Source organism: Aquarana catesbeiana, linkage group LG01 (assembly GCF_042186555.1).
Source record: "Aquarana catesbeiana isolate 2022-GZ linkage group LG01, ASM4218655v1, whole genome shotgun sequence".
Classification (NCBI taxonomy): Eukaryota; Metazoa; Chordata; class Amphibia; order Anura; family Ranidae; genus Aquarana; species Aquarana catesbeiana.
The window spans coordinates 370,069,909-370,095,572 of record NC_133324.1 but is presented as its reverse complement, the minus strand read 5'-3'; the positions used below and the strand labels follow the sequence as shown (position 1 = coordinate 370,095,572).

At 41.2% G+C, this 25,664-nt stretch overlaps 1 protein-coding gene across 1 annotated transcript in view; it reads left to right on the top strand.

Annotated features, from left to right (window-relative positions):
* The first annotated feature begins 778 nt into the window (after positions 1-778).
* The window catches only part of DAPK1 (death associated protein kinase 1), a 222,888-nt gene continuing 198,002 nt past the window's right edge, over positions 779-25,664 (top strand). Inside the window, exons 1-2 of the mRNA XM_073633362.1 lie at positions 779-934; positions 9,291-9,448. Coding sequence (XP_073489463.1) covers positions 9,387-9,448 — 62 coding nt within the window. The 5' untranslated portion in view covers positions 779-934; positions 9,291-9,386. The remainder of the gene's footprint in view (positions 935-9,290; positions 9,449-25,664) is intronic.

The following is a 25,664-nucleotide window of genomic DNA, read 5'->3' as shown; positions in this document are numbered from 1 at the left end:
CGTGTCCTCTGCACCCGCCTACAGGGCGAAGCCGCTGCTGACAGCTCAGTGTGGGATCGGGTCGGATTGGCTTCAGAAAAAGGTATGTATACTGATTTCTTCTATACAGCCTTGCACTTTCCAGCTTAAAAGTGGTATGCCTGTACAGGGTTGGATAGGTTAGTGATTGATCGTGGGTGTCTATAGATGCAGGGATTATAGTTTTAGCATGGACTTCCACTTTAAGTGGTTAAAGCGAGACATGTTAGGTATCTACTTGCTTCGCGCAACATCAAATTTAAAAAAAAAAAAAAAAAAAAGGGGTATATATTATTATTATTATTATTAATAAACTGGATTTATATAGCGCCAACAGTTTTGGTTATATTGTGTTTTTTTTTCAAATTCATTAAAAATGTTTTTTTTTTAATTGCTTTTGAAAAATCACTGCGCAAATGCCGTGTGACATAAAAATATTGCAACGATCTCCATTTTATTCGCTAGCGTTGCTGCTAAAAAAAAAAAAAAAAAAGTATAATGTTTGGAGGGTTGTAAGTAATTTTCTAGCAAAAAATACTGATTTAAACTTGTAAACAAAAAGTGTCAGAAAAGCCTGGTCTTCAGGTGGTTGGTGGGTAAAACTGAAGCTGAGATTTGATGAAATACAAAGTGAATGGTGGGCAGTAGTGCGGTAAGTCGTGTGTACTTTCTCCTATACCTGCCCTGTGTGTCCTTCTTCCTCCCTCCCTCCTTTCTTCCCTGTGTGTGTTGTCAGCCCACCTCCTCCCCCGCCTCTCTCCTCCTCCTCCTCCTCCTGCCTCTCCTCCTTCCCCAGTCATTGTGATCGCCGGCTGGCTGCCTGTGCTTGTCAGCTCTGTGGATCCCGGGCACACCATCCGTGGCCGCATGTGCTGGAAGGGGACACGTCCATCCGGATGGGCCGGGGTGTTGTCTGGTAAGCGGTGATGGTGGGGGGGAGAAGAAAGGCTGGGCTGCATTGTAGAGCGGGTCTCCTGTATGTGCGGGACCCCCCCCATTCTGTATTGGGAGGACAGTGATGTCATAGAGTAGTCTCATTGTATCAGGTGATGGTAGGGAGACGTGACTGGGGATCACCCCTGGGCTGGGGGGCGCTCTATCACTCTTCACCTTCTTCTCTATCACCTGCCTGCCAATGCTGTCCCTTCTCCTATACAGTGACAGTAGTGTGATGTGTGCACACCTCTCCTATACAGTGACAGCTCCATCCACAGATCATTTCCTGATCCACCAACAAATGCTTTGGGCTGAGCTTTTCTTTTTAGGGTGCTGTAAATGGCTTCATTTTTTTAGGGTGCTACAAAACACTGCATTGAAATGCTTATAGTTTTTTTTTTTTTTTTTTAATGCATTTTTTGCATAGGATGTGGGTTCAGCCATGATTAGTGCAAGGCTTTGCACATGTAAACGTTTCTGCAACTTTACATGCGTATAAGCATATAGAGGTCCTATTGGGGCATGAAGGCGGAGTCTGAATGGATTCAACGTCTTGCAGTTTCCCATTAGGTCCACTCTGGGAGCCAATGGGAGGAACTGTTTCTACCTTTTGTAAAATTTGCTTGGCTTAGCCCACATTGGTAAAACGCAAAGCCTGCCAGGGCATTTCATGTGGCTCTCACACCCAGGTTTTTTCTTTCCGTTGGAAACCTTGCACATAGCGCACCCCGAGCTCTGGGCTCTGTATGTAGCGCACCCCCCCCCCCCCGAGCTCTGGGCTCTGTACGTAGCGCGCTCCCCCGAGCTCTGGGCTCTGTACATAGTGCTCCCCCAAGCTCTGCACCCAGTGCATAGTGCCCCCGAGCCCTGTGCATAGTACTCCCCCGAGCTCTGCGCCCTGTGCATAGTACTCCCCCGAGCTCTGCGCTGGTGCATAGTACTCCCCCGAGCTCTGCGCTGGTGCATAGCGGCCCCGAGCCCTGTGCGTAGTGCACCCCCGAGTCCGGCGCATAGCGCACACCTGAACTCTGGGGTGTGATGTGGTTGAGTTCCTGCACCTATTCTCTAAGAAAAAAATCCATGGATAAATGTATTTAGTCTGAGGCTGGGCTCACACTGCTGTGCTGAGCGGCTCACAGCAGGGGCCTGGTGCGTCCCTGTGCACCGTTTCAGGTCTGAAGTTTTGGCTGAATTCAGACCTGAAACAGACCAGAAGACGCACAGGACTCCCATGCAATTCGCTCCACAGCCGTCCCACATCGATATTGAATGGCCTTCATAGACAACAATGTTATTTCACTTGACATGCGAATCTGTGTGCACTGGAACGCATCGGAGTGAACCGGGGCTAAGAGGTCTATCTGTTAATGCCTCCACCCAGGATTCACACATTTTCCTAATTGGATTTAGTTGATAAAAATGTATATATCCTGGGTGAAAGTGTGAATGCTGGGTGGAATCATTTATAAATAGAATCCCAAGTATTTTTGTGGCATCATTAACCAGAGATGTACTTTACTTTTTTTTTTTTAACATATTTCTTATAGTTTGGGGGCATATTCAGTACTTCACAATTGTGAAAATTCAATAAGAGAGAAAGAAATGAGCCAAGTCTGCTAACCTGCAGCACTGATGCATCATTTAGCGACCTGGCTGGGGTCGGTAAAATGTGAGGTCTTACCAGGGGTTACTGCACTTTGCACACCATGGCAACATTTTTGCAGTGCTCCATGTAATAAGTCTTTATTGTAGACTGCTTGAAAGAGATAGTAGTTGTGCAACTCTAATCTCAAATCAGTTGTTTGACCTGGGTGATCAGGTTACTGTATGTGCTTCATAGTCTTGCTTTGTGTTAAAGGATATCTCGGCTCACGAACAATATCATATGTTGCCGTTTACCAATCTTTAGATGTGGCGGATGCATTTGTTTATTTTGAGCTTTTTTATGCTCTTTCGTGCTTTTTGGTGTGATTTTTGGGACTTTGGTGTATTTTTTTGCTCGAAAGCTCCTCTGAAAAATGCAATTTTGGTGGGGTTTTTTTTTCTGCCTGTAAGAGCATATGCCTGTAAAATCCTGAAAAATTCATTGGCTAACATGGAGTGGAGTTTCAGGGCAGAAAAATATAGGAGCTCAAAAGCCTGTAGGAGCAGCTTCTTTGAGCTGCAGTGTGCATGAGCCCTCGTATTAAGTTTTTGCAAAGAGTCAATATTTGCAGTGTTGACCCTTCTTTTTCAAGACCTCTGCAATTCCCCCTGGCATGCTGTCAATCAACATCTGGGCCACATCCTGACTGAAGGCAGCCCATTCTAGCATATTCAGTGCTTGGAATTTGTCAGACTTTGTGGGGCTTTTTTTGTTCACTCGCCTCTTGAGAATTGACCACAAGTTCTCAATGGGATGAAGTTCTGGGGAGTTTCCTGGCCATGGACCCAAAAGTTCGATGTTTTGTTCCCCAAGCCACTTAGTTATCACTTTTGCCTTATGGCAAGGTGCTCCATCATGCTGGAAAAGGCATTGTTCCTCACCAAATTATTCTTGGATGGTTGGGAAAAGTTGCTCTCGGAGGACTTTTTGTACCATTCTTTATTCATGGCTGTGTTCTTAGGCAAAATTGTGATAGAGCCCACTCCCTTGGCTGAGAAGCAACCCCACAGATGAATGGTCTCAGGATGCTTTACTGTTGGCATAACACAGGACTGATGGTAGCGCTCACCTTTTCTTCTCAGGACAAGTTTTTTTCCAGATTCCCCAATCAGAAAGGGGATTCATCAGAGAAAATTACTTTACCTAATGTCGCTGTACCTTTTGCAGAATATCAGTCTGTCTAAAGTTTTTCCTGGAGAGAAGTGGCTTCTTTGCTGCCCTTCTTGACACCAGGCCATCCTCATAAAGTCTTTGCTTCACTGTGTGTGCAGATGTACTCACACCTGCCTGCTGCCATTCCTGAGCAAGCTCTGCACTGGTGGTGCCTGATCCCGCAGCTGAATTAACTGTAGGAGATGGTCCTGTCGCTTGCTGGACTTTCTTGGGCGCCCTGAAGCCTTTTCCACAAATGCAGTGGAATTTTTTTTATTTTTTATGGGATTACGTTCATTTTAATGGCAAAGAGGGACTTTGCAATTAATTGCAATTCATCTGATCACTCTTCATAACATTCTGGAGTATATGCAAATGACAACTGAGGCAGCAGACTTTGTGAAAATTTATATTTGTGTCAATCTCAAATCTTTTGGCCACGGCTGTACACGTTTTCAGCAAGAACAGAAAATACCTTTTAATTTTGCCAGAAAAGCAATGTCCTTGTCACTCCTTGTGAGCTGACCTGAATATATAAACACTGCCATCTTCCAACGAGCTATCATCTGTAAGAGGAAGACCTGTTTGTAGCTCAAATCAAGAGAGCAGCCTAGGATGACAATCATGGTTCTATCCATAGATACAATTGAGGGAGTGAGCGTAGCCATCCAAGGACAGGGAGTGTGTTACAACATAACCAGGTGAAAATAAAGGGCTTAAAGTGGTTGTAAACCTTTACATATGTCATAAAAATAAAAGAATATGCACACCCATAGGTTAGCTCCTCAAAATTTATTGAATAAAAAATGCACCACAAAAACAGCTCAAAAATACTCTAGCCTCCCCCACATTATCCCACAATCCCCCATAGAAAGAATCAAGTTTCCCACCCACCAACACACATCTACAAAAATAATCCCATTTCCATCCCCTCTTTTTCCCCACACATATGTGGGACCACTAGGAACCACCCTATATTCCCAGTGTTGATACCAGGAAACTGTGTGGAAACCCCCCTAGGATGGTACCCTGATGACTACACCTGAATCCAAACCCTACCCTAGGATATCTCCAAACAGAGTACTGAGATACCTGAGTGGAAGGCTCTGCACCTAATGGCCACAAGGGCGAATGCAGTAGCCCATTCCACGTCAGGAAATACTCAGAACAGCCTATCCCACTGAACGATGGACATCACTGTATAAGTGGTCCCTAGATAAGAACCAGACCTGGTCCCACCTAGGTGGGTAAAGGGGATCCAATAGTCCTGGTAAATTGAGTATGACAGGGGATCAAAACGTGGATAGTATGCTGGTTGGTGAGGGAGATCACTCGTTCTTGAATTATATACTGCTAAATGCCACACAATATCACCCAGAGGTTAATCAAGCAGAGACTAGTATCCGCTAGATGAAGGCAGCCAAACAGTGTCAAAAGGAAGCACAGATGGGTACATTCGATCCAGCCAGTGTGTGGATGGGTCCCGACACTCCGGGTATCCCGTAGTGACTGCTGATATGATCAGTAATGTAAATGAAGGTACTCGAGGTCCTGCTTTCTCAAATGACAACTGGATATGATTGTAATGGTGGGAATCCTCCGTTGATTCAGATCAACAAAGCAGCTGGGTGGATCTAGTAGAGTCAACTGTACCGCGGGTCAAACAAATGGTACAGGATAGATGGCAGATGGAAATCCTGTGTGGGTCCTGCAGGTACGTTGTTCCCATGGTAGGTTCTATGATGAGCGGTAAGCCAATTTACCTGTGCAGTGAGTAGCAGATGGGATTAGTCCATTGACTCCAGACAGATAGCAACAAGGCCAGCAATCACAGTTCTTGTCTGTACCCAAGGGTAATCTCCTTGGGTACCTCTCAAGTGGCTATGGATACAGTGCATGAGGGGGTGGGGGGTCCATTCCTGTGTAAGTCTGTCTACATATGTTTCGTTCCTTCCGGAACTTCATCAGGACTTTTTACATATACCTAGTGAAGTGTCTGGCTTCATGTGATACATAGAGATGAAACAAATCTTTCTACATAAGTTGTACCTGTCCATCTGCAGCCTTCTCTTCTCTACAGCTGCTCAAAGTGTTGAATTCTAACGCCTGTCTGAGCTGTCAGGAAAAAGGCGGCAATGAACTGAAGTTACTCTGCAGAGCTCACTGAGAACTGATTGGGGGGTGTCCCTACCCCCCCCCCCCCCCCTCCTTCACACAGCTCACAGGAACAGAGATGAGGCTGTCAGTCAGCCGGAGGTCCCTCCTCTGTCACCTTTTTCCTCTTGGTGTCAGAAAAACCAGAAGTGATCAGAAGTGATTCATGCTGATAATGTCAGATGACCTTAATTAACCCATCCTAGAGGACCCCCACCCCCCGGAACTTCCAGAATATTCCCTGATCAGCTGACCTTTCCTCCCCCATTGAAATCAATTACTGGGGCCTTGAAACTTCCAACGCCACAATCCCATAAGGGAAGGGGGGGGGGGGGGGGACTTAAAACAGGCTACCGCCATTTTCCCAACAAGTTTTGTTAATGCATCCTTGTAGTGTCATGATGTTGGCTCAAAACAATATCCCTCCCATTCTGTAGAGTAGAAGGAAGATTTTTTTTTTCTTTTGATAGTGAAACTAGAGTTGTCCTTTTAATATATAATTGTTCTAGAGGAATTGCATATTGCACACACTGGGCAAGTGGTGCTGTACTCAGGCCATAAATCATAGAAGTGGGTGGAGTGAAATGCTTTTTGTGAAGACACCAGGGGAAGAGAAATGTATGGAGGGTGTTGTAGATGTAATTAAGGAAGTGAAACTGCTTTGAGTCTACGTTTGCAGTCTATGTAAAACGTGAATACTTTGCATTGTTTGTGTGTAAATGTCTGGCTAACTCTTTGACTATGTAAGCTATGCTGATGTATAGTGCCATGATGAGTGATCGGACATGTGTATTAGCAGTATATTACATAAACCTCATAAGACAGGATGATTTGGCAAACCTTCCCACACACTACCAGGTAATGAGACGACTCATTGTCGGCTAATTTTATTTTGTTTCTTTTTTTTGTTTGTTTTTGATCTTTTTATTTTTTTTTTTTTTTTTTTTATCTTTTCAAAATCCCACATTCTCATTTCTCACCAACTCCTCCTATGTTTACCTATATGACTTCTCCAGAGCCTCTCCCATTCTTTGGAACTCTACTCCAACCTGTCCAGCTCTTATGCCGTGTACACACGGGCGGACTTTTCGGCATCCAAGGTCCGACGGGCTTTCTGATGGGCTTTTGACGGACTTTCAAACAAACGGACTTGCCTACACACAATCACACTGAAGTCCAATGGATTCGTACGTGATGACGTACGACAGGACTAAAATAAGGAAGTTGATAGCCAGTAACCAATAGCTGCCCTAGCGTCGGTTTTCGTCCGTCGGGCTAGCATACAGACGAACTGATTTTTCGACCGGGCTCAAATCTGTTGGAAAGATTTGGAACATGTTTTATTTCTAGGTCCGTCTGATTTTCGACCGAAAAGGTCCGTCGGAAGTCCGATGAAGCCCACACACGGTCGGATTGTCCGACGGATTCGTTCTGTCGGACCAGTCTGGTCGAAAAGTCCGCCCGTGTGTACACAGCATAACTCTCTCCAATTTTAGGTGGTTCTTGAAAACTCACAAGGGAATGAGACAACTCATTTGGTCTTTAAAAATTGTCAGCTAATTTTATGTAGTATTTTTTTTTTTTTTGTGTTTATTTTGTATCTTAATATTTTTATTTAATATATATATATATATATATATATATATGTATATGTGTGTGTGTGTATATGTGTATATATATATATATATATATATATATATATATATATATATCTCTTTTTTTTGGGGGGAGGTGGGGGGGTGGCAATACTTTTCTGATAATTTTTTTAAAAGGTTTTATGTTATACACTATATAAGCTAGTATAGGGACTAGTCTTTATTTTTTCATAGTTCTACCTCCTGCTTTCTAGCTTTCTCATTACCTCCTCCCATGTTTACCTATATGACTTCCCCAGAGCCTCCTCCATCCTTTGGAACTTTCTACTGCAACTTGTCTAGCTCTTACTCTTTCCTATTTTAGGTGGTTCTTGAAAACTTACCTTTTCAGGAAAGCCTTTACCTAACCGCTGATCTTTTAGGTTGAAATCACACTGGTGGCAGTTTGTATGTCCCCTCTGAAAAGCAATCTGTGTATCACTTTTCAGAGGGCAGTAGAGCTACTGCTTTCAGGTGTGCAGGAGGCAATACTGCCACTTCCTGAATGCCTGTTTTTGTTAGTTTGTTTTTTTTTTGCTGGGTTTTGTAACAAACTGGGATTTATTTTTCACATATCGATCCACAACTGCACATCAGGCATTTACCTCGCAGTTGACAGCCAGACTTCAGTGGGTGAGTTTGAAAGGCAGTGCGTTCTGTCAAACATGAAAAGCCACGGCTGCAGTATGTGTAGGATCACCTCCAGCTGGCATGTTAGGCTTTTGGCGGGCAGTCAGGGGTGATAAAAATGTGTCTGAAACCCCTGTTTTTACCGCTTGTGTGAATGAGGCCTTACTTTTTCCATCAGCTCATCTTTTGCAGTTTTTACCTTTTTTTTGTATCATTTACCCCTGCCTTTTAGATTGTAAGCTCTCATAAACAGGGTCCTTCTAACCCTTGTGCATTGTCTATCTTTATTTCATAAATAACTGCACAAACAATTAGCACTATATACATCCTATAAAAAAATATTAATTTTTAAACATAATATTATTACTTTTCTTTTCTTCTTTAGATGTTTTTTATTCTTATTAAAAAGGTAATTGTTATACAACCTTTTTTTTTTTTATTTTATTTGCCTTTAAATGTTTGACAGTTAATTTCTCACTGCTTCAGAATGATTTCATGGACCAATTTTTACGTATGGGTCTTTATTTATTTTATTTTTTAATCAAACTCCTGTTTTTATGTTTTTTTTTTTGTTTTTTTTTTAATGGCCTAATGCACACAGGACTTTTTTTTTTTTTCCTCCCCAGGTGCCTTTGCCCCAGGGGAGAAAAATGCAGCTGAAAAAACGTGCCTAAAGCTGTTTTGCATGCTTGTTTATGCACATTTTAGTTTTAATGCATTCAGAATGTATCAGTGCACAAATGCACATAAAGGCACTAGCGTTTTGTGTGTTTAGCTTTTTTTTTTTTTTTTTTTTTTTTTTTTTATCTTCCCAAACACTCCATACCTGAACGCCCTGGTGGAGCATTACGTTTTCTGCCTCTAAACACCTGTAAATGCCTGTGTGCGCATGGACACGTAGGCTAACATAGAGGGGCAATAAGAGGAAGAAAAAAAGTCAAATGCTTGTAAAAGCGGCAATTTTGACGTCCTGTGTGCATGAGGCCTTAGATTGCTGACTGATTACTATTGACACTAATGTGTCAGCTTGTTTTAGAATTCCCAGTTATGCAAACTAGGTCAATGCTTCCTGTACAAGTATACAAAATTAGTAATTAATATATTTTTTTTTCTTTTTGTAGGAAATGTAAGATGCCCATGGATGGTGGCTATCTGACTGGGTGGTGATGACTTCCAGCTGTAGAAAGCAGCAGGCTTGCACATAGCATTGAGGCACCATGACAGTGTTTAGACAGGAAAACCTGGAAGACTACTATGAGGTTGGAGAAGAACTTGGAAGGTAAGCAGGAAAAGCAGTGCGATGAAGTTTGTTTTACTCCGTTCCTTTTTATTTCTGGTTATGGCATCTTCTTGATTGCTAAATAAGAGATCTGAAGATTTCCAGCAACTGGGGTTCATCAGAGGTGGAGAACATACTAGCTGGGATGGACTTTTTCAGCCAAATCCCTGTTGTGTTGGTTGTCACAGGACCATAGATTAAAATATCCACAGCCACAATGTTAATGCAATATGTACAAATGGCTAGGTTGACTGATTGTATGATGGATTTTCCTAACAAGGATGTAGGTGCTTTTTATTTATGTATTTTTTGTCTGGTTAGAATAAGATTGCAGAGCCCCATACTGGGATTATGAAGGCAAAGAGGAATGTATAAACAATGACAGCTCCTACCAGCTAAAAAGTGTATATCTATTTTTTGTCTGCGCTAAACTGATTATGATTAACATGTGTTTGCTGTGGATTACTGTAGTTTGTATGTAACACTGATTTTTGCTTTATGTTTGCAAATCAAACTTTTCCTTTAAAATTCCCACTCCACTGGATGTCATAGCTGTCGGTCGTACGTACGGGTGACCACAGATATTGTGTGACTCCCAGCTGATTTTCAATGATTTTGTAGTAAAGTAGGTATAGGAATTATTATTCTGCATGTGTGGTTTTGCTGCATTATGTTAGCAGCTGTTCTAGCTTCAGAAAGAGAAAAAGTATGACTTTGTTATATTTAGAGTTCTAAATGCCTCTGACATCAGAAGCTATAGGAATTGTTTTTTTTTTCTTCTTTAAGTTAGATCTATAGGCAAAGACATTTTTTAAATTTTTTTTATTTTTCGTTTTGGATAGAGCAAAGGAAGGTTATTTTTGCTATCTTTGTTCCTTAAGGGAGATTTTACCTTCACTTCCTGTCCCATAGCTAAAACAGGAAGTGGGAGTAAGGATCGGGAAATGTCTCACTGCCTGTGATTAGCGCAGCGCCGTGCCGACTTTCTGGCGGGCTTTGCACGTGTAGTGTGCAAACACGCCGGAGCTCATCCTTAAGTGAGAGGAAATCCCTGCAAATTAAGGGAATTGCTCTGGAACCTCCAAGTCACCAGAACTAGTGTCCTCATTGGAAGAGTTCCCCTCTATTACTTTTCTGGGGGCAACTCTGATTTTTCTATTTTTATTTTCACTTTTAATCATGGTAAACGGGACAAATGGAGAGGGCAAATCTCCCTAACAGGGATACGGACAGCAAATAAAACCCTGACAAAGGTTCTAATCTATCTTTCCTGTTAGATATACTTATGCCTGTTATACTTTAAAGCGGACTTCTACCCATAAAAGTAAGTTGACATTACTGTGCAGCAAATAACCTAGCTAACGACATTTGGACAAAATAGTTTTTTACTTACCTTTTAATGCCTGTTGCTATGTGGTCCCTTGTAATCTTCCCCTTCCTCACCGTGGCGCCTGAAGTCATTTCCCTCGGCGCCTCTGCTCGCTGCTGCTCCTGGGAGATGTGTGTCATCATTTCCCAGGAGTCAGTGGGCAGCGCCAAGGGCTAGGTTGCCAACAACGGGACGGGCACTTCCGCCGCCTGTTGTGATGGCAACCTGTGTAGATTCCAGCGCCGCTACATGCTGTTACTGCACATGCGCGAGAACGGGCGGTGCATGCTGGGAATGCAGCAGCACCGTATCCCAGAAGAATATGCTTGTGGGCTTCTCCTGCCCACAAGTAAGATGTTTTTTCCAATAAAATAATCATAAAGGCAGTGCTAATGACAAGAGTAAGAATTGTTAAATATGCATTATGCAAGAGTAAGAGTTATTTAAAAAAAAAAAAAATCAAAGTGGGTGGAACTCCGCTTTTAAAGTTGAATTCCAGCATGCATTTAAAAGCTAACTCCACCTTTTGCACCAGGTTACACCAATATGTAGGGTATCACATTTAACAAATGAAACCACCCCCAAACCTCCATCCTCCCTTTCCCCCCATGATAGCAGTAATTGAATGAACTATAAGTCCCATCTGCCACCGCTGCAGACAGACCTGCAGTTCTTACGGGAACACAAGTGCAGTGATTACCATGCATGTATTTCATTGACTCTTCATTCAGCTCTCTTAGGGCGGCCATAAACGAGTTGAAAAATGACCGAAATTCGTGTCGACCTTCGAATCGTTTGTTTTTTGCATCATTGGTGTGCCAGCTGCAACATGCGATTTTCGTGCCTCAATTGAAAGTGCCTAATCAAACATGCTAATTTTTTTTTTTACAATATCAAAATAATTTATAGCACAATCATATGAGCTATTGCTGTTTTTCGATTGAAAGAACTTTCGTTTTTTGACTCGTCTATGGCCTCATGCACACTGGACATAAAAAAAATGCTGCTTATACAGGCGTTTTGTTTTTTTGTTTTTTTTTTTCTTTCAGCCTGTATAAGCAACTTTAATTTAACCTACATTTGGGCATTTACAGGCATATTTGTAGAGGAGTGTTTAGAGGGTGAAAAAAAAAAAAACCCATCACAAGTGCATTTTTGAGAGGAGCTTTTGTGCAGAAAAGACGATTGACACGCTTAAACGCTGCGTTTAGGTGTGTCAAGCATTTTTAAGTGTACGTTTTTCTAGTGTTTTGGAGAAAAACGCTTATAAATGCAAACACGCCTAAGCGCGCATACAATATGCTCCATTGCAGTAGTTCTGGCATTTTGTTCTGCTGCATAGTGTGCATTGACCCTAACTGAAAGTCTTTACCTTGGGACAGTCATAGAGCTAGAGGAAGAGTCTGCAGTAGGGTTGCACCAATAAGTGTATCGGTACTGATACCGAGCATTTGCCCGAGTACTGGTACTCGGGCAAATGCTCCGATGCTTGATCCGATACCTGGGCAGTCAGGGGTGATTACCGATCCCCCTGTATAGATTTCAATAAAGCCTGTCCTGCAAGCAGCATCTTTGGGGCGGTTTGGGAGCACTGTATACAGCACTCCCAAAGCGCCCTTCCCATTGAAATGAATGGCCAGCGCTTCCAAAGCACCTGAAAAACACTTTGGAAGCACTGCAACACGGGCGCTTTTAACCCCTTCTACAGCCACTAGCAGGGGTGAAAAGTGCACTGGTAGTGGCCGAAAAGTGCCACTTAAACCGCGCTAAAACAAGCGGTGCTTTACCGCTAGCGCTCGGCGGCCCCAGTATGAAAGGAGCCAAAGATATTCTAAAGGTTTGTTGGTAGATATGTACAGTGTAGAAATGTTTGTAGCATGTATTGGGAGAAAGCAATTCTGTGTGATAATAGTCATACTGTGTGTTTTCATATACCTTCTTCTAAAAGTAGATGTAGACATGTGTGATGTCATCAAATAATAATTTTTATTGTCACTCGTGAATTTATTTTGTTCTATGATGTGTTTGTTTAGCTTATAACCTGCAATAAATAACTGTGATTACAGTAACATTTTATGGTAAAAATCTGCTTATCTGTGGCTTGTGAAGGATTCTAGGAATAAGGAGGTATTAAAGGAGCAGATATTGTGGTTACTGACACAGTGCGCATGGATAACTGACAAAAGATATTTTATGGAAGATACTGAGGGTTCCCCATGAGTCTTCTCCTGCCCCCATTATTAAGACTATAGTAATCACACAACAATGCACTCAATTCTTCAATTACAATATGTCCCATTTGCTTTACTTCCATCCCCCGCCCCAGTCAGAGACCAAACACAACAGCCCCCTACGGTCACATTAAACAGCACGCTCGGTACATTGTGCCTATCTGCACCATTATGCTTGGTTAGAGCTGCATTGTATTTGTACTGGCCTATTTCTTGATCCCAACCTAGTTGTTCAATTAAACGTACATCTATGTTAAATTACAGGAATGCAATTATTATATATAATTAATAGCAATGTGTGTATATGTATGTATGTGTATATATATATATATATATATATATATATATATATATATATATATATATATATATATATATATATATATATATATATATATATATATATATAGTGTCTATCTATCTCTATAATTTATACATCTATCATTTATATTTTTATATATATCTCTATATGTATATAATGGGTCAATTTACTAAATACCACATTAATTTTTGAGTTAAAATAACCATTTATCTCCAGAGTAGTCAATTCACTAAAAAAAGTTATTTAACAAATGCATTAAATATTTATGTTTTGCTCTATTTAGCACTTAAATTTTGCGTTTTTTTTTCCCAGGCTAACACTGCACCAGAAGGCACTCTGGCAATATTGTGAAACTATCAAAACATTCTAGGGTGCTTTCATTCACAAAACGGTCTCCCTCTGATGAAATGTTACAATTTATTTTCATTGCTGAGCTCAGAGGAGAACATTTTCACACTGATACATTGTATACTTTTCACTTCCTGACCAGTGCAGAGTGCCTCCTAATTGTTATTTTGTACATTTCTAAAGTACCACCAGCAAACACCTAAATACCGAATGTGTGATTTATTTATTTTTACAGTGAATTGACTTTTAAGTGTCTGTTAACCCCCCCCCCCAAAAAAAAAAAATATGGATCCTGCTCCTTTAAAGCATTTTATACAGCACAGTGATTGTGCTGTGTAATTTGAACCCCCTGTAACACCTAAAAAACCTGGCTGATCGTGCCAGTTTCTCTCCTCCCCTCTGCAAACAGACCACGATAATCATGGCTGCTGAGCCCTGACATTGTGGTCTGTTTGCATACCTCCGTCACCTGCAGCCTGCTCTCCTGTGTCTGTTTTCTCTGTCCCCTCCCCTCTCTGCGTGCAGTGCCGCCGCATCCCCCTCCTGCTGCAGGAATATACATTATATTTTAATACTGTCCGTTTTTGTTTCCTAATACTGTGCCCCGCTGTTTTTATTTTAAAAAAAATCCTCCTTTACCGTATCTTACGGCTCCCTGCGGTCACGTGACCGGCCGTGTCTCCTCTCTCCTCCTTGCGTTCCGCTGACATCAGCGGGAAAACCTCGGCCCCACTTGCTGCTTCTGTCAGACGGGCAGAGAGGCGACACGGCCGGTTACATGATCGTCGGGAGCCGCCTTGAAATACGGTAAAGGAGGAGGTTTTTTAATAAAACGGAGACGGCAGGGCACAGTATTAGGAAACAAAACGGAAAGTATTAAAATGTGAAAGTGGGTTAACAACCACTTTAAAGATTTATCTCTTTTTTTTTTTTTTTTTGCTGCAGTATTTACCTCACTATTTTAACAAATGTGCAGTATTTACCTCCACATTCTATAGTTTACTTTGATGAATTGACTCTTTTTTTTTTTATTATCTGCAATATTTCCAAAAAGTGAGTCGCGTGACCTTCATATCACATGCGGTAGCCTTTAGTGAATTGACCCCTATATCTGTTGTCTTGAAATAATCGTATTTGGTGGAATAAACCAAACTCATGGTTGATCTATTTTCAGTTGAGAATGCAGAAGCCACAGGATGTTGTCTATGTAACCTTAACGCTCTATCGACAGAGTACAAACTGATAACGTTATCATGTATATGGAATAAAATATTGCATATAATTGTCTTCTGTTCTAGCGATTTAAAGTCCTTGTTTCTATATATAGTTTGCAAACTTTATGGCCGCTGGACTGCAATATTTTCTCATCACATATGCTACGTCCCACTTACTACACAGTATCTGCTCCCTATTTTCAAGCAATTAAAAACCTACAAATCTTATAAAAACTTACTTTGGAGTATATGTGAAAAGCGTAAATGATCTGTTGCTACTGAAAATATGCTACGACCTCCCTTTAATCAAAATTAATGAAAATGATTTCTTTTATACAAGAAAGCCTACAATTTTATTTAAATTTTTTTTTTTTGTAAATTCTTTATTTTCAAACTCCAATAGAGCAAAGAAAATGATTACAGAAATGACACGCAGGTCAAACATCTTTCATTGCAAATGAAGGCGTTCAAAGGCTCTGAGACAGTCACATTTATCGAAATCCAAAATATGTATGAAAGAGAACAGGCTCACATATCCAAGTGCAATAAGTCCCTAACCCTTTTCCTATATTACGGCACACAAAAAAAAACGCATGTTACTGCAACACCATGCATTTTGGCAAGTGCAAAAAACAAGTGCATTGTCTGGTGTGCGGGGGTGCTATTAAGAATTAAAGGCACTGTCGCATGTGTCCTAAACGGCAGCACGTTCCTGTGCGTGCCAGGAAAACGCATGATTTTGCACACATTCCCGACCCACACTAGTGTGAACCTAGCTCTGTACCAGCACAGGAATACACATGTGTTCCGCTCATCCCTGTGCAGTCATGTCAGATGGGACACGGCAGTTGTGTGTGTGTGTGTGTGTGTGTGTGTGTGTATGTATGTAATATATATATATTCATGAAAGTCCCAATATATGTATTCTTCATAAATTAGTCCACCGTGCTGAACAACATGTGCATTCCAAAACGATCATGATTCACCACCACCATCCAGTCTATACACTTACCAGAAAGCGGTAACGAAAAAGTCTATATAATGCCTTTATCCCTTTGGTTCTCTAAGCAGACGATCAGATAAATATCAATCAGAGAGAGTACTATTTTCTTATGCTTCGCCAATAAGCATGGTTCTCAAATTCTCATAAAAAACAAAAACGGCCATCATTGCGCAAAATTCCCCATTTTTAATTGTTAGAAGATCATTAAAAAGTTTACACTCGCATGTATATGTGCCTTAGACCGGCACTGAGTCTATCCAGTATTTCAGTAATGGCCTGTGATGGCGGTATTGTATACAGGGAGCCGGCATGCGGTTCAAGCCTCAGTATCAGTGTGGTTCATTGGCAGGAAATGACATCAGCGCCGTACAGTCACCGCTGACATCATTTCCTGCCAATGAACCACACTGATACTGAGGCTTGAACCGCATGCCGGCTCCCTGTATACACTGCTGCCATCACAGGCCATTACTGGAATGCTGGATAGACTCAGTGCTGGTCTAAGGCACATATACATGCGAATAGTATAGACTGGATGGTGGTGGTGAATCACGATTGTTTTGGAATGCACGTTTTGTTCAGCACAGTGGACTAATTTATGAAGCATGCATATATTGGGACTTTTTATATACAATACATATACGGTATATAATTTGCAAGCATTGTTAATGTTGATGGGGATCACTATTGCCTATTAGAAAATTATATTTTTATGGTATATTTTGATACACATGAACTGTTTACTTGATGATATACACATTTGTTTGACATAATTAAAGGGTCAGCGCAGTTACTTATTACACAAACTCCACTGACACTAGTGGTGAACACTAGCTGCAGCATAACCGTTATAATTATATTTGGTTTTTGTTTTGTGCCGGTGGCACACACTACACTGTTCCACAGACACAGCTAGTCTCAATTTGACATCTGTGCTGGTGCACAGCCCCGAACGCAGACAGTTTGTCACTGTGTCACATTTGGCATGACTGCCCACACAGAAGTGCTTTGAAAATCTGTGCATTAACTGCTGAGTTCTCTTAGTTAGATCCTTGGTGCCAAGTGTGCAGCTTGCACACCAAGTACCTCTAGACTTCACTTCAGGTAAATTGATCACTCCTCTGGATTGAGTTTCTGCTACAGAGCTTTTCATGAGATTGTGCTGAATGGGAAGTACTATGATGTCATCTTTGGCAGTTCATATGAGTCTGGCTGTAATAACAAGACTTGGCCTCACCCTGATGCAACAGATCATTGAAAAAGTGATCTATTGCTGCTAATGATGCCATGTAATAGATCACAGTTATAATAATTTGTTTGGGTCCATGGTGGGGCTGGATATTTTCCTTTGTCGCGTAAGTGAGCGTAATTTTAAGGCCTCATTTATTTCTGCTTTTGGGGCTGACTATGATTTCCCTGCAGGAGACTCGGCGAAGAGCAAAAGCCCCATTTAAAGCAAATAAGAGGCCATTCTGAGCCAGTTTCATGCAATCAAGCATGCAGCGATTACCTGTAGATCAGCCCTAGACACAGACGTTTGCGTTCAGGTCCAGTCATCCACAGGATGATTGTTGCGGTAACATTAAAGAGGTTGTTAAATCATAAGTGGAAATCGCTGGCATCCCCTCTGTTTTAGGCAGATATAAAGCAGTGTGTGTAAATTTTTTTTTTTTAAGATTATAATCCTAAATACCTTTTTCCACAGCACCGCTGTGCGGTCACGTGGTCTCCCTCTGCTGGTCAGCTGACATCAGAGTAGAATCTCAGCCCCTCCTGCTGCTCTCTTTAGATTGGGGAAGGAGAGCAGGGGGTGACCATGTCCACAGGGGGTGTCCACAGCGGAAAAAAGGTATTTAGAATATTATCTTTTCCTTTTTTTTTTTTTTTTTTTTTTTTTTTTTATCGGGTATGATTTTATTGAGATGTCACAACAATTGACAAGACACATGGCACAATACAAGGATTCAATTGCAATACACCAAGTATAAACACTACTCCTCCAAAACATCTAGCAGAGTAAAGTAGTAATGCAAAACCCATAGATTACAAGAAACAATAACATAAGTAATGCAAGGGAGGTCCTAGCAGTTCTAAGGAATATAATCTTTAACAAATTGACACACAGTGCTTTATATCTGCCTAAAACAGTGGGGATGCCAGCGGTTTTTAACTAGTGACTTGACAAGTCGCCCCAGTGCGAACTGACATGAAATCAAAACATAAATATTTAGTATTCTATAAGAGTGCCAGATTGTCCAAAATAAAGGTAAAACACTTTAAATGTAATATTTCTTGAATACCAGTACTAGCACATGTACTAGAATTGAACTATTGAGTCAATTTTTTTTTCTATATATGGCTGCTATTGGGCAGATGTGCCAATTGATCGTTTATTATCTGTACGTATCCTTGGGGGGCTGATGTGTAAAAAAAAATAAAATAAAGAAAACCTAGACAGAGCAAATGCCTGTAGCAGTGTGACATTTCTCCAGTTAAACAAGTTCCCTATGATGATCATAGATATGTGTAGTTTGTATTTTGGAATGTGCGGTATTAATTGGGGTAATGGATCCATTGTTCACATCATTTGTTGATTTTATAAGTGGTGTGCATACATTTTTGTATGCTTGAAAAACAATACAATTCCATGGCTCCATTCAGTGTGTTGACAGTACAGGTCATTGTGTTCCTGTGGTTTTCCGTTCAGTGAAGTCCTGGCCAGGTAAGATCAGGGTAAAATACAAGGAAGTGAGAAAGAACCACCGTCTCTATGATATGTAGGGAGTAGAGGTGTAAATGAGGGAGATTGTGTAGGTTATAAGCCATGCAATCACATTTGCATGAGTGTGAACAAGGTTGGAGATATGATGTATCTATAACTTCTACTAGCCATTATTAATATTGCTTTTTAAAGGAATGGTTCAGACTATGGTAATATCACACCATCCCAGACAGCAGTGTCTGAATGGTCTGTGCCGCAGAAGTTAACTCTTAAAATTAGTGCATGATGCATCATAAGAACAGTGTGCCGTGGACATTGGGGTACAGACTGATACAGTGAGTGAGAGGAAAATGTGATTTTTTTTTTTTTTTGATAATAGCAACTGGCAACATTAAAATATGATGTCCAGGGAAACTTTGATGTTACGGGTTCACCCACCTGGGCACAGACAGCCTTATTTTCTGTGCCCAAGAGTCACAGGTGTTGCATAAATCCAGCTGTACAATCAATAGATTCATTTGTATGCTGGTAAATGCAGATCTGATTGTATACGCGCATGCAGGTGTGGATTTATGCCCGTTGGTGCAGACAGTCTGTATGTATGTTTACGCTTGAATCTGCATTTACTAGCTTGCATCCTGTCCTTGATTTGTACAGGCGGCTATACACAACACCTAAGAGTTCCAGGTCCACAAATACATTTTTGTCTATGACATTGGTCCAAATCAGGGTCAGTTGGGAGCTATATCCCTCTGTCCCTCTTTTCTCCACATTTGTTCCTGATTTTGGTCTCATCTATATAGTTGTATATAAAATACACTATTTATCTTTCAAAAAGTGTTTCCCAGTGCTAAACTTTTCATCCAAATTTTAAATTGCTGCATTTGTCAATTTTAAAAGCCAAAATAAAGTAAAATTTTGTTAAAAAAAGCACTTGTGGATTTAATTAACCTTTTTTTTTTTTTTGCTTATGTCCCCTTTAAGGGGTGTGGCAGGGGGCATGTCCTATGCCTACATACATTTGCTAGTAGGTGTCCCTCATTCCCATCTCAAAATGTTGGGAGATATGCTATGAGCCCTAAGTGTTTACACACACGCACCAGAACCTTACCAGCTCTTTATTGCAGAAGAGACATCCTATGCCATTCTGCAATAATACACACTTGCCTGCCTGCTTGCATTTTTTTCTTTTGAATGTACACTGAGCTGCGCATGTGCAACTCAGCGTACATTCCTTGAACACTCCAGCTGTGCTAGAATGACTAATTCCCATGCACATGTATGGGATGACATGAATGGCCAATCAAGAGGCCGAAAACCCAGCTCCTGGGGAGAAGATGACAGTTGCCCAGTAAGGGATGTAAGCAGTGCATTGTTGGAAGGTGGAGGTGCGTATATTTAGGAAATTAGTGCTGCTTAAAGGAAAACACTATTTTTTTTGGTTTGTTTAGTGTTTACCTTTTTCAGTATTTGTAATTTTCATGGTGTGTTTTTTTTTTTTTTTTTTTTTTTTTTTTTTTTTTTTTTTTTTTTTTTCCTTTTTAATGCTCGGTTTTGCATTATTTTGTTGTATTAAACTTAAAGTGGAGCTGCACCCAAAAGGGGAAGTCCTGCTTGTTTGTATCCCCCCCCCTCCTCTTTAACAATTGGCACTTTTTTGGGGAGGGCGGAGCGGGTACCTGGTTTTGTTCAGATCACTGCAGCGACCCGAAGTTGGGGCCTTCCCCTGCAGCCTTCTGGGACACATTACAGGTCCCCTAAGACTGCAGGACCATTCATAAAGTGCAGTGTGGCTTGCGCATGCACAGTGGGAAGCCGCTGTAAAGCTGCAAGGCTTCACTAGCAGTTTCCCTTAGTTAAGATGCCGCCTCCTGGACCCGATGCCGATTGAAAAATCGGCTTGGTTGAGGACAGTGCAGGATCAAACAGGCAAGTGTCCTTCTATTAAAAGTCAGCCGCTTCAGTATTTGTAGCTGCTGATTATTTTGGACGGAGACTGGAGCTCCTCTTTAAAGATCTGTAGATTGGCCAATAGAGAGCTTTTATCGGCTCAGTGTGATGAAGGTCTCTCTAGTTTTATACTTATTGTTGAGCTAAGATGTCCACCAGAAAGGGAGTGCGTTGTTTTCAGTGATCTGGTTGGTTCATAGATTGTCATTAGAAAGCAGTAAAGCACAACTATATATTGTAGTACCAAAAAGCAGGAAACCACTAATGTGCCTGTATTGTGCAAATTTGGCTGACATTTGCCTCGTTTCCACTGAGCGGAACAGTTCGGGTCGGTACAGTTTGGAAGGGTTAGAATGGTCCGGCCTATTCTGGTGAGCGTTTCCACTGCAAGTTGGACCGCCAGGGGCCATACAGGGTTTAGAAAAAATGCCTTTGACGTGAGCATTGACATTTTTTCTGTCCGCCTATCAGTGGAATGTATCGTGTGATGCCAGTAGCTCCACCCTAACCATACCGTATCATTTTCTATGGCCCCACATCTGAAGCAGGACCATGATTGGTGCGGTATGGGCTGCTTTCATAATGGAAACACTCAAAATAACGTACCGTACGGAACCAACCCGAACCAATCCGATCAGTGGAAACGAGGCATAAGTGTCAATAAATAAAATATCTCATAGTAAAGGTTTTTAAAACCTAGGCACACACTGATAAGTTGATCTCTTATGTGTGCATACATCTGAGAAGCATAAAAAGTACTCTCTTCCCTTGAACACTGTGCTATGTTGCAATGAATGTGGCCAATGGTGTCTGTTGACCATTGCTGGAGTTGCTCTTCATTTATGGATATCTTGAAGCTGAGCACCCAAGCTACCCAAATTTGGTAATGTCTTGGCAGATCACAAAGCACTATGGCTGCCGCAAATACTATATTATATAATTTAAAAGCTTGATGTTTCAGCTAATACTCTCTGTTCTAAATTGTCAGAGCAGAAAATGGTGGTACCTTTCACAGCCTATGCGTTCTTCTACTTCTGCTTCTTGTAAGTGTCATGTATGGAAAATGAGTAGTCTTTAACGAACGGCTACACTCTTGTGTCCTTTGGCAGCTTTAAAGAAGTAATGTTTAAAAATTTCAAATCAAATCCAAACATGCCCTTTACTATTTAAGATGTAAACTTTGTTTCTAGATCAACTGCCCACATACCTGGTTTGCTTTTGTTTTGAATTGCCTGCTGCTTTTGTGTATTCTGTAGAATTTTTGCAGGTTTATGAGTAAAGTTCAGGTGGAATGCTGTGAACTTTATGATCACGATGAGAAAGGGAAATACTTGCACTTTGCACTTTTTTTATTGCAGTAACCGTTACGGCCTGCACTTGTTTAATGTTTCTCATTAGTTTAGCAATATGGTTTTATTAGTGCCACTGTACCACATTGACGAGATATTAATTCTACTTGGCTTGCTGTTGGATACAGTTATTTTTATTCAGTCATAAAATACAGTATAGTTGTAATGAGTTTATGGCAATGTTTGCAATTGCTGCACTCTGACCAACAGAGGAAGCTCTGTTTAAAAGGTATCTCTACTTGCAATACATTTTTAGCCAATTGACTATGCTGTTAATTCAATTCTGCCGATTGTGTTCCTTGATCAGTTTGTTTACATGGGTTTTTTGGAAATTCTAGTGTGCTCTGTCTTGAATGTTCTGATTTTACTTCTTGGTGCATAGAAAGTATATAAATAATGTACTGTACTGTCTGTGTGGTCTATTGTATTACAATTGTAAGATATGAACCGCTCAGGCAGGTAACTGTAAAATCAATTGTTCCAAAACCACAGACGGGTGCCAATCCGGCCCGGAATATCCACATGTTCCGTTCTCATCTTACCATGTTTGAGCAAGTCACTTTGAAGAGGAAGAGTTGGCAGTGGTCCCATGGAAGTGGAACTACTGACAAAAAAGATTTATGATTATTAATAGTATTCAGGATTTATATAGCGCCAACAGTTTATGCAGTGCTTTACAATATAAAGGATGGGCAGTACAATTACAATGCAGAAGGAATAAGAGGGCCCTATTTATGGAGTTTCAACCTAAAGGGAGGTGAAGACCCTAAACAAAGTGCTGTACAGCCAAAACTAGGGTAGTCCCAGTAATAACCTATGGCTGTGAACGTTGGACCATAAGGAAGGCTGAATGCTGAAGAATTGATACTTTTGAACTATGGTGTTGGAGAAGACTCTTGAAAGTCATTTGGACGGCAAGCTGATCAAACCAGTCAGTCTTGAAGGAAATCAACCCTGAATATTCCCTGGAAGGACAAATCCTGAAGCTGAAACTCAAATACTTTGGCCACCTAATGCGGAGAGAGGACTCATTGGAAAATGCCTTGATGCTGGGAAACATGGAAGGAAAAAGGAGAAGAGGACAACTGAAAATAAGATGGATAGATAGCATAATTGAAACAATGAACATGAAGTTAAGCAAGCTCCGGGAGGCAGTGGAGGACAGAAAAGGCGGGCGCGCTATGGTCCATGAGGTCGCAAAGAGCCGGACACGACTAAAGGACTGAACAACAATAATATGGGGTCTTTATCCTCTATTACTAAACTTTACCTGTCCAGACGCTCAGCCAGGATCCTTGTGCAAAACAGCTGCTTAAAGATGAATACACAAATCTATACATAACAATTGGGTAGATATGGACAAGTAGGAATGTGACATGTGAAAAATCACATGAAATGTTATTTGGCAAATATAAAGATACCTCTCAATGTGTATTCACTGGGACTAAATCATCCTTTCCCCTGAAGCCCAACTCCAGGCACAACAAATAAAACACCCTTGCGATTGCCCTCCTGCCACATTGCTAGTGTTAAATGATCATTATGCCTAGGGGTTTGCAGAATAGGCTGTATTACTTGCCTGCTCCAGTAGACTTCCTCAGTCAGCTCGACCCATCCCTGCAGCCTTTTCTCGTAGCTGCTCTTTGCTGCAGTTGCAAGCTCTCCTTCACATACACTGCAGGTCTAATAGTCCTGCATTGTATGTGATGGTGCGGAGGGACTGCCCACAGCTCAGAGCTTCAGGGAGAAGAGCACAGCACTGGAGCCTGTTGGAGTGGGGAGTCAAGCAGCGCAGCCTCTCGTTCTACATCTAGACTTAACAAACGGGTGGGCCCTGCAGGGTTTTTTTTTTTTGCGCCTGGAGTTGGGCTTTCACAAAATCTGTGTTAAAAAAAAAAATGTGGAGGCTGCCATTTCTTGTAGCCTTCTGAAAATGCTAGTTTCCTGGCTGCCACGCTGAGCCTTCAGGCAAAACCATATTAAAACAAGGACTTTTTTAGAGGCAATGACAGCCACCATTTCTTTTTCTTTTGAACTCTGCCAGATCAATTCTCATTGTATATAACACCAACATGCTTTTGGAGGAGATGGGCAAAGACACAATAAGTGGAATTTACTAAAGTTGGGTACGCATGGGCCGAAAACGGTTGATTCGGCAGGCACTTGCCAGGTTTTGGCCTGTGTCTACAACTCCTTGTCTGACAGAAGCCTCTCACAACTGTCTTCTGTCGAATGCGCATGCTGGGGGAAAATAAGCATCTGATCAGCGCTCACAGCCAATGGCTGCGGGCACGATAATTGTACAGAAAAATATAAGAGTGGGAGTTTTGAGGTACAAAAATTCATCTCCTTAACACATAATCAAAATTATCAAAATTTTATTATATAAACATTAAAATTTTAAAAACCACATATGAAAAGTCATACGATCGTGGTACAAAGGATTTGTGGCTCTACATGTTTCGCCATCATACTGGCTTCTTCATGAGCTTATTGTAAACCTTATTTACAGTATCACTACAAATTAATAGAAAAAAACATTTAAGTATATTTAATCAAAAAAATTTTTGAACAATCCTTTATAGAGACCATGAAGGCTGCATGCGCTGATCACTGTATTTTGGCTGGGGGGGGGCAATCCCCCTGTCAGAACACAATAGCTTAGCGGGGTGATTGCTGCACTAACGTTGGATGTGTTAGCATGGCGATCTGTACGTTTTTGCCTTTTTCTGTTCAGCACGCTGGGTTGAAGTAAAAAATAAAAATAAAAAACTGTACCCAGCATTAGACTGGAGCAGCTGTACATAGCAACCAATCAGGTTCTAGCTTTCATTTGCAAAACTTAACTGAACAAGACAAAGATAAAAGCTAATTGGTTACTATGTGCAGCTGTTCCTAATTCTGTCTGCTCCAGTTTTGTAAATACCCCCATTGAGCTAATTTCACAAACTTACACAGCAGCTTAATGTGCTGTATTTTCAGCACTGTGACTGTAATTTTTGAATTTCATTGGTGTCAACTGAAAATAACTGTCACTTTTTTTTAAACTAAAGATGCTTATCTTGGTGTGTTAGCTCTGTGGTTTGTCTTAAGTCTATATTTTACTTGCTCGTTCACTACGTAGAGAGGAGGTAGAAAATTGGTTAATGTTTTCAGCAGCATCCTATTTAAAAAAAAAAAAAAATGTATTTTATTAAAGCGGTAGCAAACCGCAGGCGATTTTTTTTTTTTTTTTTTTTTTTTCTTTCAAAGTTATAATGTGCTAATATGCATCGCAGAGAAACTTACCTCGGAACAGAGTGAAACCTACTAGTGAAACTTACCTTAGAATGAAGCTCTTCCGGCGGCAAGCTGGCACCACTGACTGGGCGTCCATCTTCACCTGGTGTTCCTTCCGGGTTCGTGGACTACGGCTGTGTGAGTGACTGGAAACATGATGACTTCACTCCTGCACACGCGTGCAGGAGCCGCCTGGTTGGCCTCTGCGGGAGCCGCCTCTGAAGGCCTGGTTGTCCATTCCTTCAGAGCACATGCGCCGGTGACATCACCGGATGCATGTACAGTAAATATCTCCCAAATGTGCACTGTTTACAGTACCTATAGGTAGACCTAATCATAGGCTTACCTATAGATAAAATGAATGTATGGGAGTTTACTCCCACTTTAAGGCTATAGTAGTTTGTTAAAGTCATTTGCAGTTTTCTAGAT